Raw genomic sequence first — 16,423 nt, 5'->3', positions numbered from 1 at the left:
TTCAAATGTTTAATATATTAATAAATGTATACAGGAAAGAAATCTATTGCCCACAAAGAAAAACCATAAGAAATGAAATTTTCATTATTAAAATGAAGTTTTATTGTATACTTACCGAACAATTATACAGCCGTGATTTCCACGAGCGGCAGGATACTAAATTCAAATTTAGCGCGTAGGCGTCGCCAACACTGGTGGTGATGACGTCATCTCCCTCCACTCGCGGGAGAACCAGGTACAACTGCCCAGGTGAATCCAATTCTTTCTGCCCGTCCGTCCACCTAAGGGGAGGAGGGTGGGTATAATCATAATTGTTCGGTAAGTATACAATAAAACTTCATTTTAATAATGAAAATTTCATTTTTATTGTAGTGTCTTACCGAACAATTATACAGTGGGGCCTCGTTATCCACGGGGGATAGGGCCCAGAACCCCCCTGTGATAAGTAAATACCCGTGTTATCCTGATACCCCCCTCAAAAATTGCTTAAAACTGCCTACTTTAATAGTTAACCCACCCAAGACCACTATTCCAATGTTTATAACTGCCTACTTTAGTTCAAACACTTAAAGTATGTTTTCAATAACTATCACCTGGAAAACTAAATTCAAGACAGTTTTGTTTAAAGTTAGTTATTGTACAAAATTAGCCTTAAAAAATAAATGTAGTATATGTACTACTGTACATATGTAGCCTACTAGCCTAGGGATTACAGCTAGAAGCCTACATACGCATGGTGGGCCTCTTTTTTTTTACAAGGAAAGAGAGGATGAGTGGTAAGAGAACTATCAAAATTATGTAAATCATATGGGTACTCACCAACAATCTATGTTGATAAAAGATGGCGACGATTTTGCAGTGCAATCCAGTAATATAATAACGATAATGCTACCAACAGTATGCAGCGAAACATCTCTTCCCTTAGTCACAACACGTTAATAGTATATTCCACGTAAAAACCTTCATCTGACCTTTAGGTGTCTTTCCCATAAGAGTAAAAGAATCAGGGCTTTTGGATGCCACATAATTAACTCGTTTATATGGGTACAAAACAAAATTCAGCTCTTTAATCTCTGGAAAAATGTTAATCTATCCCGGCGACTAACAACAACAAAATTTTTGTTTGTTTTATCTTCCAAGTAGTACGTACGTAGTCCAGTGCACAGCTGTCGTCTGATCACTACTCATATGATTAATTTTGTATATAAAAGTATGTGTATATAACTGTTAACTTTGTATATAAAAGTATGTGTATATAACTGTATGTAGTATTTGTATACGATGTAAATATGTATAGCCTAGTATTTATGCATTATATTATTAAAGTGTTTGAATGATGCTAAAGTATTTCAATATCCGAGGAAACAGTAGTAAATTTCCCCACAATGAGTTTGGGTACATATGTATATGGTGACTTAAATTATAAAAGCCTTTTATGTATAAGCTAGCTTTTGTCAACACATATCTTACGAAAATTACTTATGTGAAGATGGTTGTAGTAGTACAAATGATAGTTATTGTATCGTTAAAAATATCAAAGTGAACGAAGTCGCAAAGTCGATTCTATGTCATGTTTTTCCTAAAACGCGTTGACTTAAAAGGAGAACGTTTATTTTGGTTGTTTTATCACTGCCACAAACCCATAACAATGCAGTGTATGTATGATAATTCTAAACTATTATTCACTACCAAAATAACGATGATATTTTGTATTGAAAATTAATGTTACATATATTCCAAACATTATTACTATGTAGCATGAATAGTACTATAAATATTTCAAAAGATAATCTTGCTGTGAACGCTACCATAATTTGATTTTCATATACGTACTTACATTTTGTGTCCAGCCTGGCTGGCCTCGCATAGATAAAATTGATTCACTGATATGGAATTACTCCACGATAGCCTTTTTATTATGAAGATATGAAGACTTAAAGGCAGAATGTTTTTATTTTTGGTTGTTTTTATCACTGCCACAAACCCATAACAATGCAGTGTATGTATGATAATTCTAAACTATTATTCACTACCAAAATAACGATGATATTTTGTATTGAAAATTAATGTTACGTATATTCCAAACATTATTACTACGTAGCATGAATAGTACTATAAAAACTTCAAAAGATAATCTTGCTGTGAACGCTACCATAATTTGATTTTCATAAACGTACGTACATTTTGTCAGCTGGCTGGCCTCGCATAGATCAAATTGATTTCACTGATATGGAATTACTCCACGAATAGCCTTTTTATTATGAAGATATGACGATAATATAGGTAAAAAAATGCTTTTATGTATTTCGTTTACGCTTCGTCGCCAATAACAAACAGCAATACTTACGATAATCTATGACAAATAGCGTTTGTATGACTTCATTGTTCAGAGAAGTTATATACGAATACTGCCAAAATAATAATGAAGTTCGAATTAATTTTAGCCTTAATGTTATTACTACTGTAATTACACTACCACTACTATTAAAATTTCTAAAAGTTTATCAAACAAAAAATGTCGCTTTGAACGCAACCGTATACATAAACCATTTTCGTACGTAAAGGTATATGCTTACATTTTGTGGCTGGCCACTCCGACGATAAGTTGAGTGCAATGATGTGGAATTATTCTTTGAATAGGCTATTTATTATGAAGATATGACTATAGTATATATGGTAAGAATGGTTTTATTACCTTTATTTTCAGTTAATATCATAATGTGAATGTTTGTGTACGTTGGTGGTTATCGCACTGCAACTACGCTTAGCCTACCAATGAACGTCGTACATAAACCTTGAATAAGCTATTTATTTCGAAGATAGGACAATAATATATTAGGTGAGAATGGTTTTATTACCTTTATTGTCAGTTAATATCATTATATGAGTCTTTAAATGAATGTTGGTAGTTATCGGACCACGGCCGAGGGTTAGCCTACCGAAAAACATCGCATACGCAACACAACAAACCCGTGATGCAGCGATTCATACCAGTGATGTAACATGAGAAACGGTCCAAGAAAAAACCTGTGATTAACTGGCTCCGTGAATACTGATCCGTGAATAAGCGATGCCCCACTGTACAGCTGATTACACATTTATGGGAAGGTGGGATTCAGTGGACCACTAGTATTTCTAAATGGTTACATTTATTACAATACCAGTAAACACTCAAGGTGTCTGTTGTACCTTACCTTGTAAGAGAGCTACAGCAGACTGTTACTGCCTCTGGTCGGTGCTCTTCTTACTATTGTAGAGGAATTGGAATTTGACCAAAGTTAGCCTCTACAGGAGTGGAATCCTTCCGTAGTTCAAGCGAGTCAAGGCTGACTGACGGAGGATAGTAACAACAAAGATTGCCCTTGCCCTGGGCTAAGACCAGAAATTCAATCATACAAAACATTTGTCATCAACACCAGATTTAAAAACATATATACCCAACCATTGTAAAATCTGACCTAACAGACTGGTGAGTATCCCAGGTACTCAGTACCCCCAGCTTCCCTTGAACTCGACAACCTATTCAAGGTGAAAAGTTAGCATAGAGGTGACGACCCCTGTGCCGTTTCTCCCAACACCATGCCAGAAACCGCCACCGGACCTAACGTTTTACAATTCTCGAAAACCGTTTCTATCTCTTTGAGATAATGACTCGCAAAAACCGAATTCGATCTCCAGAACGTGCTCTGAAGAATCGAAGCTAAAGATAAATTCTTTCTGAATGCTAAAGAAGTTGCCACTGCTCTAACCTCGTGAGCTTTAACTCTCACAACGGAAAGATTGTCGTTCTCGGACTGCGAGTGAGCTTCCCTGATAAGCTCTCTAATAAAGAACGATATAGCATTCTTAGAAAGAGGACGAGAGAGATTTTGAACCGAGGTCCAGAGCTTAGAAGATTGTCCTCTAATACCCTTAGTGGCAAACAGATACTGCTTAATAGCCCTGACTGGACATAAGAGCCCTTTCTTCCTCCTCATGTCCAACCAAATCAGATAAGTTCCTTACCACAAAACTCCTCGGCCAAGGATTAGAAGGATTCTCATTTTTGGCTAGAAAGGTCAAAGATACCGAAAATACAGCATTGCCTTGAGGGAAACCGACTCTTTTGTCTATAGCGTGCAATTCGCTGACACGCTTAGCAGAAGCTAGTGCAATAAGAAAAAGTGCCTTCTTAGTCAAGTTCCTGAGTGAAGCCGACTTCAAAGGCTCAAACGGTGGCCCCATTAGGAACTTAAGCACCACATCTAAGATCCAAGCCACTGTATCCTGCGGGAGCTTAGTGGTTTCGAAAGACCTAATGAGGTCCGACAGATCTGAATTGGAGGAAATATCCAAACCTCGATGTCGAAAAACCGAAGAGAGCATGGCTCTATATCCTCTGATCGTCGAAGGAGCCAGTTTCTTAGAGTTCCTAAGAAATAGAAGAAAATCTGCTATTTCTGTTAAAGAGGTCGCAGAGTAGAGACTTTAGCACTTCTACACCACTCTCTGAAGATCTCCACTTCCCTTGATAGAGTTTGTTAGAAGACTCTCTCCTACAACGAGCGATAGCTTCTGCAGCTCTTCTTGAAAACCCTTTCGCTCTGACAAGATTCCGGACAGTCTGAACCCTGTCAGAGCTAGAGCGGACAAGTTTTGGTGGAACCTCTTGAAGTGAGGTTGTTTGAGAAGCCACTTCTCTGGAGGAAGAAGTCTGGGGAAGTCTACTAACAACTGGAGAAGGTCCGGGAACCACTCTTTCCTGGGCCAAAAGGGAGCGATTAACGTTAGTGTTACATTGCTGTGCGACATGAACTTGTTCAGCACCTCTCTTATTAGACCGAACGGAGGGAATGCATAAGCTTCCAGACCCGACCAATCCAACAGCATTGCGTCCACCTACCAAGCTAGAGGATCTGGGACTGGAGAACAAAAGAGAGGAAGACGGTTGTTCCTTGATGTCGCGAACAGGTCTATTGACGGTCGTCCCCAAAGGCGCCAAAGTTTCTGACAAATCTTGTTGTCCAAAGTCCACTCCAGAGGTAACACTTGCTGTTGACGACTTAACTCGTCCGCCAGGACGTTCATCTTTCCCCGAACAAATCTCGTGACTAGCTGAACCTTCGCTTCTTTTGACCACAGGAGGAGATCCTTGGCTACTTCGTATAGAGAGAAAGACTGAGTCCCCCCTGTTTCCGCACGTACGAGAGAGCCGTGGAGTTGTCGGAATGCACTGCCACTACCCGACCTTCTACTAAGCTCCGAAACTGTCTGAGCCCCAGGAAAATTGCTAAAAGTTCCTTTACATTTATGTGGAACTTCTTCTTCTCCGACCAAGCTCCTGAAGTTCGTTGATTTCCCAGCAGGGATCCCCAACCTGTGTCCGATGCGTCGGAAAAGAACTGTAGGTTCGGGAGGATGGGTCGTAAATCTAACCCTTCTTCCAACCTTGCTCGAGAGAGCCACCACCTTAGGTCCTCTTTTATTTGATCTGTGACAGGAAAGGTAATCGAGTCTGGTTGTGTCTTCCTGCACCAAGAGGCTCTCAGGAAAAACTGCAGAGGTCTCATGTGCAGTCTTCCCAACGTCACAAATTTCTCCACTGACGTCAATTTGCCCAGGAGCCTCATCCACTGATTGGCAGAACTTACCTTTTTGTCCAAGAACTCCTGAACTGTCTCCAGACAGCCTTGAACCCTCTTCGGGGACAGAAAAGCCCGAAAAACTTGAGCATTCAGAATCATCCCCAAATAAAGGATGCTCTGAGATGGAACCAACTGGGACTTCTGTTTGTTGACCAGAATTCCTAACTTTCTGGCAAGATCCAGAGTTGTTCCAAGGTCCTTCATGCACCGACTCTCTGATTCCGACCGGAGAAGCCAATCGTCCAGATAGAGGGAGATTCTTACTCCTAATATGTGCAGCCAGCTTGCTATCGGGGATAGAACCCTGGTGAAAACTTGAGGAGCGGTCGCTAGTCCGAAGCAAAGCGCCCGAAACTGAAACACCTTGCCTTCGAACATGAACCTCAGGTACTTCCGAGATTTGCGATGTATCGGAATATGAAAATAAGCGTCTTGCATGTCCGAGAGACCATCCAATCCCCCTGTCTGATGGACTCCAGAACCGACCGACCGAGTGGTCTCCATATGAAATTTGGTTTTCTGGACATGCAAGTTCAGGGCGCTCACATCCAAAACCGGCCTCCAGCCCCCTGATGACTTGGAAACTACAAAAAGGCGATTGTAAAAGCCTGGAGGAAAATCCCCTTCTATCTGTTCTATCGCTTCTTTGAGAACAAGCGCTTCCACTTCTGTGGCTAGCGCCAGAAATTTGTCTGAGCCCGGAGAGTATGCCTGGAATGGAATTGGCACAGGTGAGACCGAGGGAGGTGAAACGAGAGGAATACGATAGCCGAACTTGAGTATTTGCACTACCCAGGCTTCTGCTCCTCTGTTTTCCCATTCCTCCCAAAACAGAGCCAGCCTGGCTCCCACTGGTGCATGAAGAACCGAGCTTTCATTTGGAAGGTTTGTTAACCTTGGCCGAGGCCTTAGACTGAGGTCGCAAATTCGACTTCGGCCGAAAGAAGCGCTTGGGTTTTCTCCCTCGAAAAGGCGCTTGGGCCAGAGGAGAAACCGAAGGAACAGTCTCCAAAGGAGCTTTAGGTCTCTTAGTAGACTGTGCCAGTAAATCCGAAGTAGATTTCTTATCTAGCGCAGACGAAATTGACAACACTACATCGTCTGGAAATAGGTTATCTTTCACAAAAGGAGCAAACAAGAGAGCAGACTTCTGTTGGGAAGTAACCCTTTTAGAAGCAAAGGAGCACCAAAGTTGCCTTTTCTTAAGGGTACCAAAGGCGATGAGCGAAGCTAACTCATCACATCCATCCCTAATGGATTTGTCCGCACAGGACAGAACACCAATCCAATCCTCGGCTAACTCCTGAGAAAGAGAAGGACAGTCTTCGATCTTGGCCGCTAAAGCGCCAATAGTCCAATCAAGGAAGCTAAAGACTTCCAAAAGTTTAAATTGATTCTTTACAACGTGGTCCAACTCAGGCGCTGTAAAGAAAACTTTCGCTGCGGCGAAAGCAGATCTTCTAGAGGAGTCGATTAAACTGGAGAAGTCTCCCTGGGAGGAGGCAGAAACTCCCAGAGAAGGAGCTTCCCCCAGTTACATAAAACCTATACCTCTTACGAAGCAACTTAGAGGGAGGGTAAGCAAAAAGAGCCTTCCCTAAGTCTCTTTTCATAGACATCCATTTCTCCGTCTCTTTCAACGAATGTCTAACCGCTTTAGATAGAACAAGTTTTGGAAGGAGAGGGTCTGAAGTTTTCCTCCTCATCAAAAAAGTCGAAGTTGGGGAGCGCGGAGCCGCTTTCTCAAAATAATCTGGATAAGATACCAGAAGAAATCAAAGGAGACGTGAATAACACGAGAGGTGATGTGAATCCTCCTCCTCTACTTCTTCTTCATTCTCTGATACCGCCGAAGAAGTAGACGGAACTACAACCGGATCTGAAGGTTTCGAACCACCCTTGGACTCATTCATCCAGTTGGTTAACATCTCTAACTGCTTGCGCAAAGGCGCCAGAGACGAATCAAAAACAGTTAACGTAGGCTTGGAAGAGCCTAAATGTTCAGCAGGAGGCGGAAAAAAAAACATACTTGCGCCTCGCTCGGAGCGCCGAAATTCGAGGCGAAACAGGCGTATCAGGCGTAACAGACGAGAAAGCGCCTAAAGAAACACCCTTAGAACTGCTAGCTACAGCGCTAAAACCACAATCTCTACTAGTAGATGGAGCCGAAAAAGGCACAGATTGAGGCGACGAACGAGCCGCTAACGGCCGAGGCGCAACCCTACTCTCAGGCTCCTTATACCGCTTGACTGGAGGAGGCGAAGAATCGGCGCCTGAACGCCTCTTTAAGGGACGCGAAACGGGCGAATCTCGCCAAGAGCGCCGCGCGACCGGAGACAAATCGCTTGAATCATTCGAAAGGCGTCTGACCGCAACACCTTTCCAACGCTTAACCGAGCCCTGTTGAGGCGCAACAGGCTCAACAAGAGAGGCGCCTGTCTGTGGGCAAATCCCGATCGACTCCCTTGGACTTCCGGTATGTCTTCTCCCCGGTGCGGGGGAGCTGGACAGTGACCTTTGTCTAGGAGACGTGTCAGGACAGACAGACGCACCCTCAACTACACTCTTACCTGAAGCCGCTTTCTCCAAAAACGTCTTAACTGAATTACCAAGTTGCAAAACCGTATTCGCTAGTACCGAAAATTTCTGATCTAACCTCGATTCCAGACTGGCAATGGTGTCGGAAGAAACTACACGGGAAGCCGGAGAAGTGGGATTAGTAGGAGGAATAGGAGGTGTAGTTAAAGGAGACATAACAATTTGAGGAGAAACAGAAGGAACAGATGCATCGCAAGACGAAGCAGAGCTAAGTCTACTTTCCCTAAGCGCTGCTTTTCTAATTCTGTCTTTAGCTAATTTCTCCGAGTATGAACTAAAAAACTTCCATTGAGAATCAGTCCAATCACTACACTCGTTACATGTTCGATCTGCTGAACAAACCTGTCCCCTACACTTAACACATTTAGTGTGAGAATCATACTCTAACTTGGATAATCTAGTTTTACATCCTGAGATGCAAAACCTAACTCCCGACGGACTAGAATCCGACATGGCAACGCCTAAATAATAAGCAAAATAACAACAACGCCAAAAAAGAGTACTTCACCAATTCCAAAGATCAAATCAACAAGAAAAAAGCGAAGCAAAGTCATCCAACCGCACCGACCACCGATGTTCACCGGACGCCGGCAGGAAAAGAATTGGATTCACCTGGGCAGTTGTACCTGGTTCTCCCGCGAGTGGAGGGAGATGACGTCATCACCACCAGTGTTGGCGACGCCTACACGCTAAATTTGAATTTAGTATCCTGCCGCTCGTGGAAATCACGGCTGTATAATTGTTCGGTAAGACACTACAATAAAAATGGGTTTTACAAATGTGAAATCTTGACACGTGATTGAGCAATAAACTGCTTCATAAGCATACACCCATTTCAATAAAAATATTTAAATCTGACACCATTCATTTACACACACAGACAAAGGTGTCATAGATGACTTTTGATGAAACACAGCTGGGAAGTTTATTACGAACATTATTTGTCAATCTATTTGTTTTCCACATTGTTAGTATGTCAACTTCGCTGAAAGCTTATTAAATATTGAGAATCTTACCAAGTAGTAAAATCACTTAATTTGAAATAAAGCACAGTTCTTTTCAAATAAATGAAGGTCCATTACAATTAATGAATTGAAATGCCTACAAAATGCAGTCAATTGAATGTGTACTGCTCTCCAAATAAAAAGTCATTAACTCATGAAAATGGTGCAAATATATTATGCTGGTCAAAACTGGGGTCTTTGAGACTGCAGCATCTTGGATGCAGAGACACAATGTGTCTATTGCCTAATTAAATAACAATACAATGGGAGACAAATACAAGGAATTTTCTGTTACACCTTTCTCTTAACATTTCATTCAGCATACTGGAGATAGCTCTATACTCTTCTTGACACATATCTATATATAGGACACCTTAATGGTAGTTCATCCAATACAGGTACTTTTTCTGGAGGAATCTTAATGCAACCAACTCATAATCAATAAGAGAAAATAAATAGTCAGCAAAAAATGCGTCAACTCATCCACTTTTTCATCTTTTAGATGTTATAGCTCTTAACCCATTCCTTCTCACATTTTTATACTACAGTACATATGTAAAAAAATATTTTATTTTTACTGAATCTGTTTAGATGTTCTATATAGAATAATATGGGAAGCACAGTTTTTGTAAGTATTAGTACTTAAGAAGTTATTTTTGTTTGTTTTGCTTGTATGGTGTTTTTACATTGCATGGAACCAGGTTATTCAGCAATGGGACCAATGGCTTTATGTGACTTCTGAACCACGTTGAGAGTGAACTTCTATCACCAAAAATACACATCTCTGACTCCTCAATGGAATGCCCAAGAACTAAACTTGCGGCCACTGAGGTGGCAGGCCAAGACCAAACCAACCATGCCACTGAGGTGCCTTTAAGAAGTTATTAGATTTTGAAATATGACACACTTGAAAATGTACCAGATCATAAGCCTTAACATGGAATGTGAATTTGTGACTTTTATAAATAGTATGAAAGACTAGTACTGGACTTTTCCTATACACAATTTTGTTTTTATTTACAGGCATTAAAAATCAGACTGTTCCATATATACTCACAGCAGTTTCCAAATAGAGATGATGAGGCAAATAATACATGTGGAAGTGAAGGTGATTAACAGATGCATATGCCGTTAAAGAATTGAAACCAACACGAAAGTCTCTGTAAATTAATAAAATATCACTAGGAGCTGCTAAATAAATATATAAGTATATTTACACTTGTACTGAATGACTAACAAAACTACACTATATAGAATCTTTGATGATTATCACATATAAACATACATCATCTATTTAAAAGTGTTTTGATAAATAAATTCGAAATCTGTAAAAGAAAACTTCTCTGAGTGATACATAAAACAATGTTATTCTGTACTAAACATTATCTGCAATGAGCAGTGAAATAAATTATCCAAAACTGGATTATCTGTTGCATAGCATGTATCACAGAATGGGGAGTTACTAATTCACTCATACCTAACAAGTTACTTTCGGTTAGCTTTTCATGGATACATAATTGTCAAAGATTATCTGGTTTTCCTCCCTTCATTACCATCCAACAGATTTTCCACAATTTATGTGGTGGATTAGACTTTTAGTCAAGGAATTATAAGGTAAAGTCAACTGGCTAATAAAAAAACCTGATTATCATCAGCTTTCAGATATTATCCCATTCTGATTATCACTTATTTATGTAGAATTGTACACATAAAAAAGCATCATTACCATGTCAAAAGAGACAAGTTACTTAATTAATGTAATCAAATGAATGACCTTATGTAATTTGCTTCTCTCTTAAATTTTCAGCTTAAAACCCTAAAGGACAGAGTCAAAAGACTACAAACCCCGGAGGGCTCCAAGAGAAAATCAGCCTACTAAGAGACATAAATAATTAAACTTGATGAAATGGAAACTAAAAATGATACACCTGAATTCAAGAAATATCGGCAAAAAGCAAGAATAAATTTGCTGTTCTCTTACACATTTGGAGACTGGATGACTCCACAATTGCACTATGTAAACTATTCCACAATTTAGCTGCAGCCAAAACAAAACTTGTATCAAAGTAGTATTAAACCTGATATTAGAAAAAGATAGACTTTGTATCAGCAGCCTACCAGTGGCAAAAAAAAAACTTTAAGTAAAGAAGAATGCATGTTTATCGTTGCACTGTAGTATATTTTATGCTCTAAACATATTGAACTCACTCTTTGTCTTCACTACGTCAACATTAAGAGTTGGCAAAGTAAACTTGACAGATGACATAACTCTACCCATGATTTTGAGAAGAAATTTGGCATGTCATCTACCCAAGAGTTTGAGAGGAAATTTGGTACCTGAAGACCGCACTGAAACAGTACTCCAAATAAAGAAGAAGAAAAGAGTTAATACACTTTGATATGATAGCTCCATTAAAAAACCATTTGAAAATATTTCTGCAAGGTACCAGCTTTTTGAGAAACAGTCTGTATATGTAAATCATAATGCAAATGCAAGTGTTCTAGATTAACTAACACTCATACTTAAGAGTTTGGGGAGGGCTCAGATTCAAGCCCCAAAACTACTCCATTTAAGAATAAACTACCCATACAGAATTAAAGATAAATCTCACATATTTGATGAATCTTTCTTGTTGGAAGTACTTATGGGAAATTAAACTTATTCTTGATTCATCCAAGACAGTGGTACAGAATGCTCTAATCTGGAACCATCAAATTTTCAAAAGCCCGAGCTCAGAGAACACTAATTTTCAAATACCATATGAAGTGAAGACAGGGTTTTAATTGCATTAAACTTTGCTCTTTCATAAGTCCAAGTCTTTCACAGGATTTGCCAGATGCTATGGGTACTGTAACACAATTCACAATTGCTGGTCTGAATGCTTTAAAAACTTTAAATATATGCAGTCTCCTACAATTTTAGTATACTGGCAGTCACTTACAATTTCAGTATAAGTATGGTAAGTTTAATAAGACCATCAAGTCATCTTCATAAACTGGCACACAGTTTGTCCAAAGCATTTGGTCTTGAATGTGATGTGAAAATTAGAGAAAGGTAAAGAAAAAGTTGAACACTACTTAAATAGGAAGAGAACAAAGGGAAGAGATGAACTGTAAAGGCAGAAAGAGATGCAGCTGAGACAATAAAAAGAACATTTAGTATAATCAACAGTGAGTGATGCATAGTACAGTATAATGTAAATGGTATCCACCTACAACAGATATCTAAGAAGGGAACAAACAGTATGGATGAAAAATAAAAGGCAAAAAAATATATATCTAGGGGTAAAAAGGCACTGTCTAGAATTTTAAATATCATTACAATGAAAGTATAAGAAGAAAGAATGATAAGAAAGTAATAGTTAAAGTTATATGTGGTTTATATAAAAGAACTTAGGTTGATCATGTTTACTATTTAAATATGAAAGTTACCAGAAAATTATGAACTTGATATTTTTCTCTACTTCATTGCTATAAATTAAAAAAAATCAGCTTTGTAACAATCCAAGATGGGGTGACTGACATGCGGTTTGAAAAAGCAATAAATTATCTAACTCCTAATAATAGAAATTAACTACAGTACGTACTGTTATTAAAGTACTAAATATGGATACATACAAGATGAAAATATGACCACTCTTCACCTGATCTACGCATGTGTTGCCAGATATCACAAGATTCCTTGCTTTCATCTGCTTTTTAACCGGATCCAGCTAAGCGCTAGAAATTATCCTGTTGTTAAGACCAAAGGTTTGTTCACATATGAACAATATTTCGTATATTTCATTATGCTTTGAAGTTACTGAATTAGCTTTATTTTACAAACATATCTACTTAACTATAGTACAGTAGTTTTGTAAGTCATTCTCCTAAATATTCCTTATCAAACACTGATCTCACTTACACATTAACTAATGAATACAACAAAATACTCAACAATTATTTTTACTATAAACAATTAACAATAACACCTGCCAAAAATTTAAATTACTACTTGCAACCTTTTTTTTATTTTTAACCGGATCCAACTACCACTAGAGGGATTTTCCCCATACATATGAAAAGACCTAAAGGTTAGTTCTGTATCTGAACAACATTAAATTACTTACGAGGACTGAGCCAAAAGAACAGTATGCAGAGCTAATGTCAACCCTTCCTCCTCTGTAACCTGAGGCCGAAGCTGATCAAGATAAGGTACTATCAAGCTATGGCTGAAACAAATCGGAGCTGCATTGATAATCAAGCTCCCATGTAAACAGTTTTCATGTTCACACTTTTCTGACTGAAGATCCTGTTAAAAAAGTAAAATAATAATATGTATGCAAGTGTAAATCAGCTACGTATATCAGATAAATTAAAAAGCTTGCAACCATTTACTAAATCTATATCTAACAATGGAGCTAAATCTATGAATGAATGCATGAATCTTTGGTCACACACACACAATGTATATTGAGTTATCATTTTCTATTATAACAGAGAAATATATTCAGGTACAAATTTCCAATGTTACATGAGGCAAAGTGCTACAATCCTAAGATTCAGCATCTTACCTTGATGCATGTCTCACAGTACTGCATCTCCACTAAAACTTCCTGTGGCTTTATTTTGGTAAAATTAAATCTCTTTGGGTCACAAGGCTCTTGAATTTTGCGAAAGTCTTCTGGCCGTCTCCTTAATTTTGAACGATTTGCATTTAGCTGCAATTAAATAAAGCTCACATAAAACAGTCACTCACAAAATGTAGTGCAGGAAGTATCTAACACATGGAACACATTAATGTAAACTTAAAGCATTAAAGAAAAATTATTTTCAATTATATAATTCAAAGATGCAAATTATTTCTGTATTATATCAAAGATACAAATTATTTCTGCATCATAAGTTTATTAATATAAAGATATGACAATGACATTCTTGAAATGGCATCAATATATAAAAATCACAGCTATGTTGAATCATAATCATACGAATATTATAAATGTCTAAAGTCGTGGACTTCAGATGTTCCCAGACTAAACAGTCTTTTTTTCTGACAGAGAAGAATAGTGATCTCACAATAAAGTACTAACTAGAACCTCAGGCACTATACATCATTCAGCTTTCATACTTTTTAAGAGGCTGCAGCACTATTAACAGCTTGGCTAAAACAATATCTGACATTCTGAAAGGAACTTGGAAAGTCCATAAGAGACACAAAAGCCTGGCCATTGGATAAAAAAGGGTCTAGAACCAAACCAGGGTAATAACTTCAGTGGTCTAAAAAAAATCTTAAGAAAAAAAAAACTAGGTGTTTAGCAGTGTTAGCCTAGCATAGCTAAAAAGAGACAAGCGAACCGGAGCAGGAGTTGGGCACTTGCGATTCGGTGCTAGGCGCCAAAAAGCTGGTGCCAGGAGCTCTGAAGATGATCAGGCACCGCTAGAGAATGGGTTCATGGCACTCCCTTCAGTCTGAAGCCCAAGAGAGACTATCCATAAAAAAGCGCTCAGGAGGGAAGATATCATCAATCCAAAGGACAAAAGGACCGAGCACATATGGCTTCTGAAAGCAGCTGTGATTCTCTTGGTAGATGGCTGAGGCTGGCAACAGTTGCAAGTCTCCTGTCTTCTTAACCCCTGCTCCTGATGTCAAGACAAAAAAAATCCTTACTCCAAAATCTTGACAAGAACTTCAACAAGCATCAGAGGGAGTAACAGACAAAAACATTTGTTTTGCTCCCTTAAAAGCCAATCAGGCTCCCAACTCCCTGTAGATGTGACAGCTTTCTTCAACAAGCTCATAAGTTTGTCCACCAAAGTCCCTGTCTGCAAAGACCAGTGCTTTGACACACATTTGATGACACAAAAGGGCCCAATTCCATCCATCTGGAACTCTAGGCAAAAGCAGAACAGGTCGAAAAGAGGCAAAACCGCCTAAGTGATTGTATGGTATTCATGGGAGGGAATCTGATACTGAAGATTGACATTCGATGATCAGAGACTAGAGTCAGCCACTAGACAATCGAAGCTAGGCTTCCAATTGGAATTTGCTCTTGAAAATGAACAGTGGTATGTTCTTAAAAGAGATAGGTGTCGAGCTAAAGAGAGATTGGTGTTATTCAGTAGTAGTCTAGCACCAGATGCCTGAGATGGTAAAAGGTGATTGGGCGCTATCAAGTGCTCTTGGAAGCTTGCGCACTATCGGGCACTCTTGGAAGCTCAGGTGATATCGGCCACTCTTGGAAGCTCAGGTGATATCGGCCACTCTTGGAAGCTAGGGCGCTATTGGAAGCTCGGGTGCCTACCTGTGTGTAAACCGCCCCCACCCCCCATGGCCTTCCAGTAAGTCTCCTCGCAGGTTAAGGGGAGTATGACAGGGACCTTTGACTAGGAGGGATGAATAGACACCTCCTCCACTTCACAACACTTCACTTAATAACAAGGTTAACATTAACGCAGACACAAGACTGGCAATGGCACAGGAAGGAAGCAATGGAGCCAAACACAAGAGCAAGTGAAAAAAGTTTTCGAGGGCCAGTAGAAGGAGAGAAATTTCTACAATAAGTACATTTTCTCTATATGTAATATATTTTTGAGGAGGAAGATATATACTACAAAGCTTACAAGACTGCTGTTTGTGTGCATTTATCACATAAACTGTTTCCTGACCTTCTGCAAAAAAAGCAAGTATAAAATACTAAGCACATGTCTTTCCCCACTAAGTATACTGCCCTTACACTTCCGGTTCTCTGCAAGTTAAAGTGTAAGACAATGATCCATTAATCCTTTACCAACAATAGAAGTACACAGCGTACCATTATACAGGCATATCTCAAATCCTAGCAAATGCTATTGAGAATTGCAAATATGCATATCATTACTGAAAATATATGTCCGGTGGCTAACACAATATTAATGTTTAGTATGCTACTCAGAAATGGCAGTTAACCTTTACCAACCATAACTGAAGTACACCAAGTACCATCATACACACATATCTCAACTACTAACACAAATTATTGAGACATGCAGATATGCATTTCATTATGGATAATAAATCAGACCGTTAGCGAATACAATAGTAAGTACGTATTACGTTTATTACGCTACTTGGACCAGGAACGTTAACCTTTACTGACACTATTTAAAGTACCCAGAGTACTATTATACAAATATATCTCAATTTTTATCAAACATTATTGACACTTGTACATATAC

The 16,423-nt window shown here is 39.0% G+C and overlaps 1 protein-coding gene across 3 annotated transcripts in view; it reads right to left on the bottom strand.

Annotated features, from left to right (window-relative positions):
- Positions 1–16,423, bottom strand: part of LOC135207284 (GDP-D-glucose phosphorylase 1-like) — a 133,432-nt gene that overhangs the window by 77,442 nt on the left and 39,567 nt on the right. For all 3 annotated transcript variants that reach the window (XM_064238952.1, XM_064238953.1, XM_064238951.1), the window contains exons 3-5: positions 13,780–13,926; positions 13,336–13,517; positions 10,284–10,386 (exon numbers count right to left, since the gene is read on the bottom strand). In XM_064238952.1, the coding sequence (XP_064095022.1) occupies positions 10,284–10,386; positions 13,336–13,517; positions 13,780–13,926 (432 nt within the window). The remainder of the gene's footprint in view (positions 1–10,283; positions 10,387–13,335; positions 13,518–13,779; positions 13,927–16,423) is intronic.

This window comes from Macrobrachium nipponense, chromosome 32 (genome assembly GCF_015104395.2).
Source record: "Macrobrachium nipponense isolate FS-2020 chromosome 32, ASM1510439v2, whole genome shotgun sequence".
Taxonomy (NCBI): Eukaryota; Metazoa; Arthropoda; class Malacostraca; order Decapoda; family Palaemonidae; genus Macrobrachium; species Macrobrachium nipponense.
Note: the sequence above shows the minus strand (reverse complement) of the source record. Positions and strands in the feature narration are given on the sequence as shown.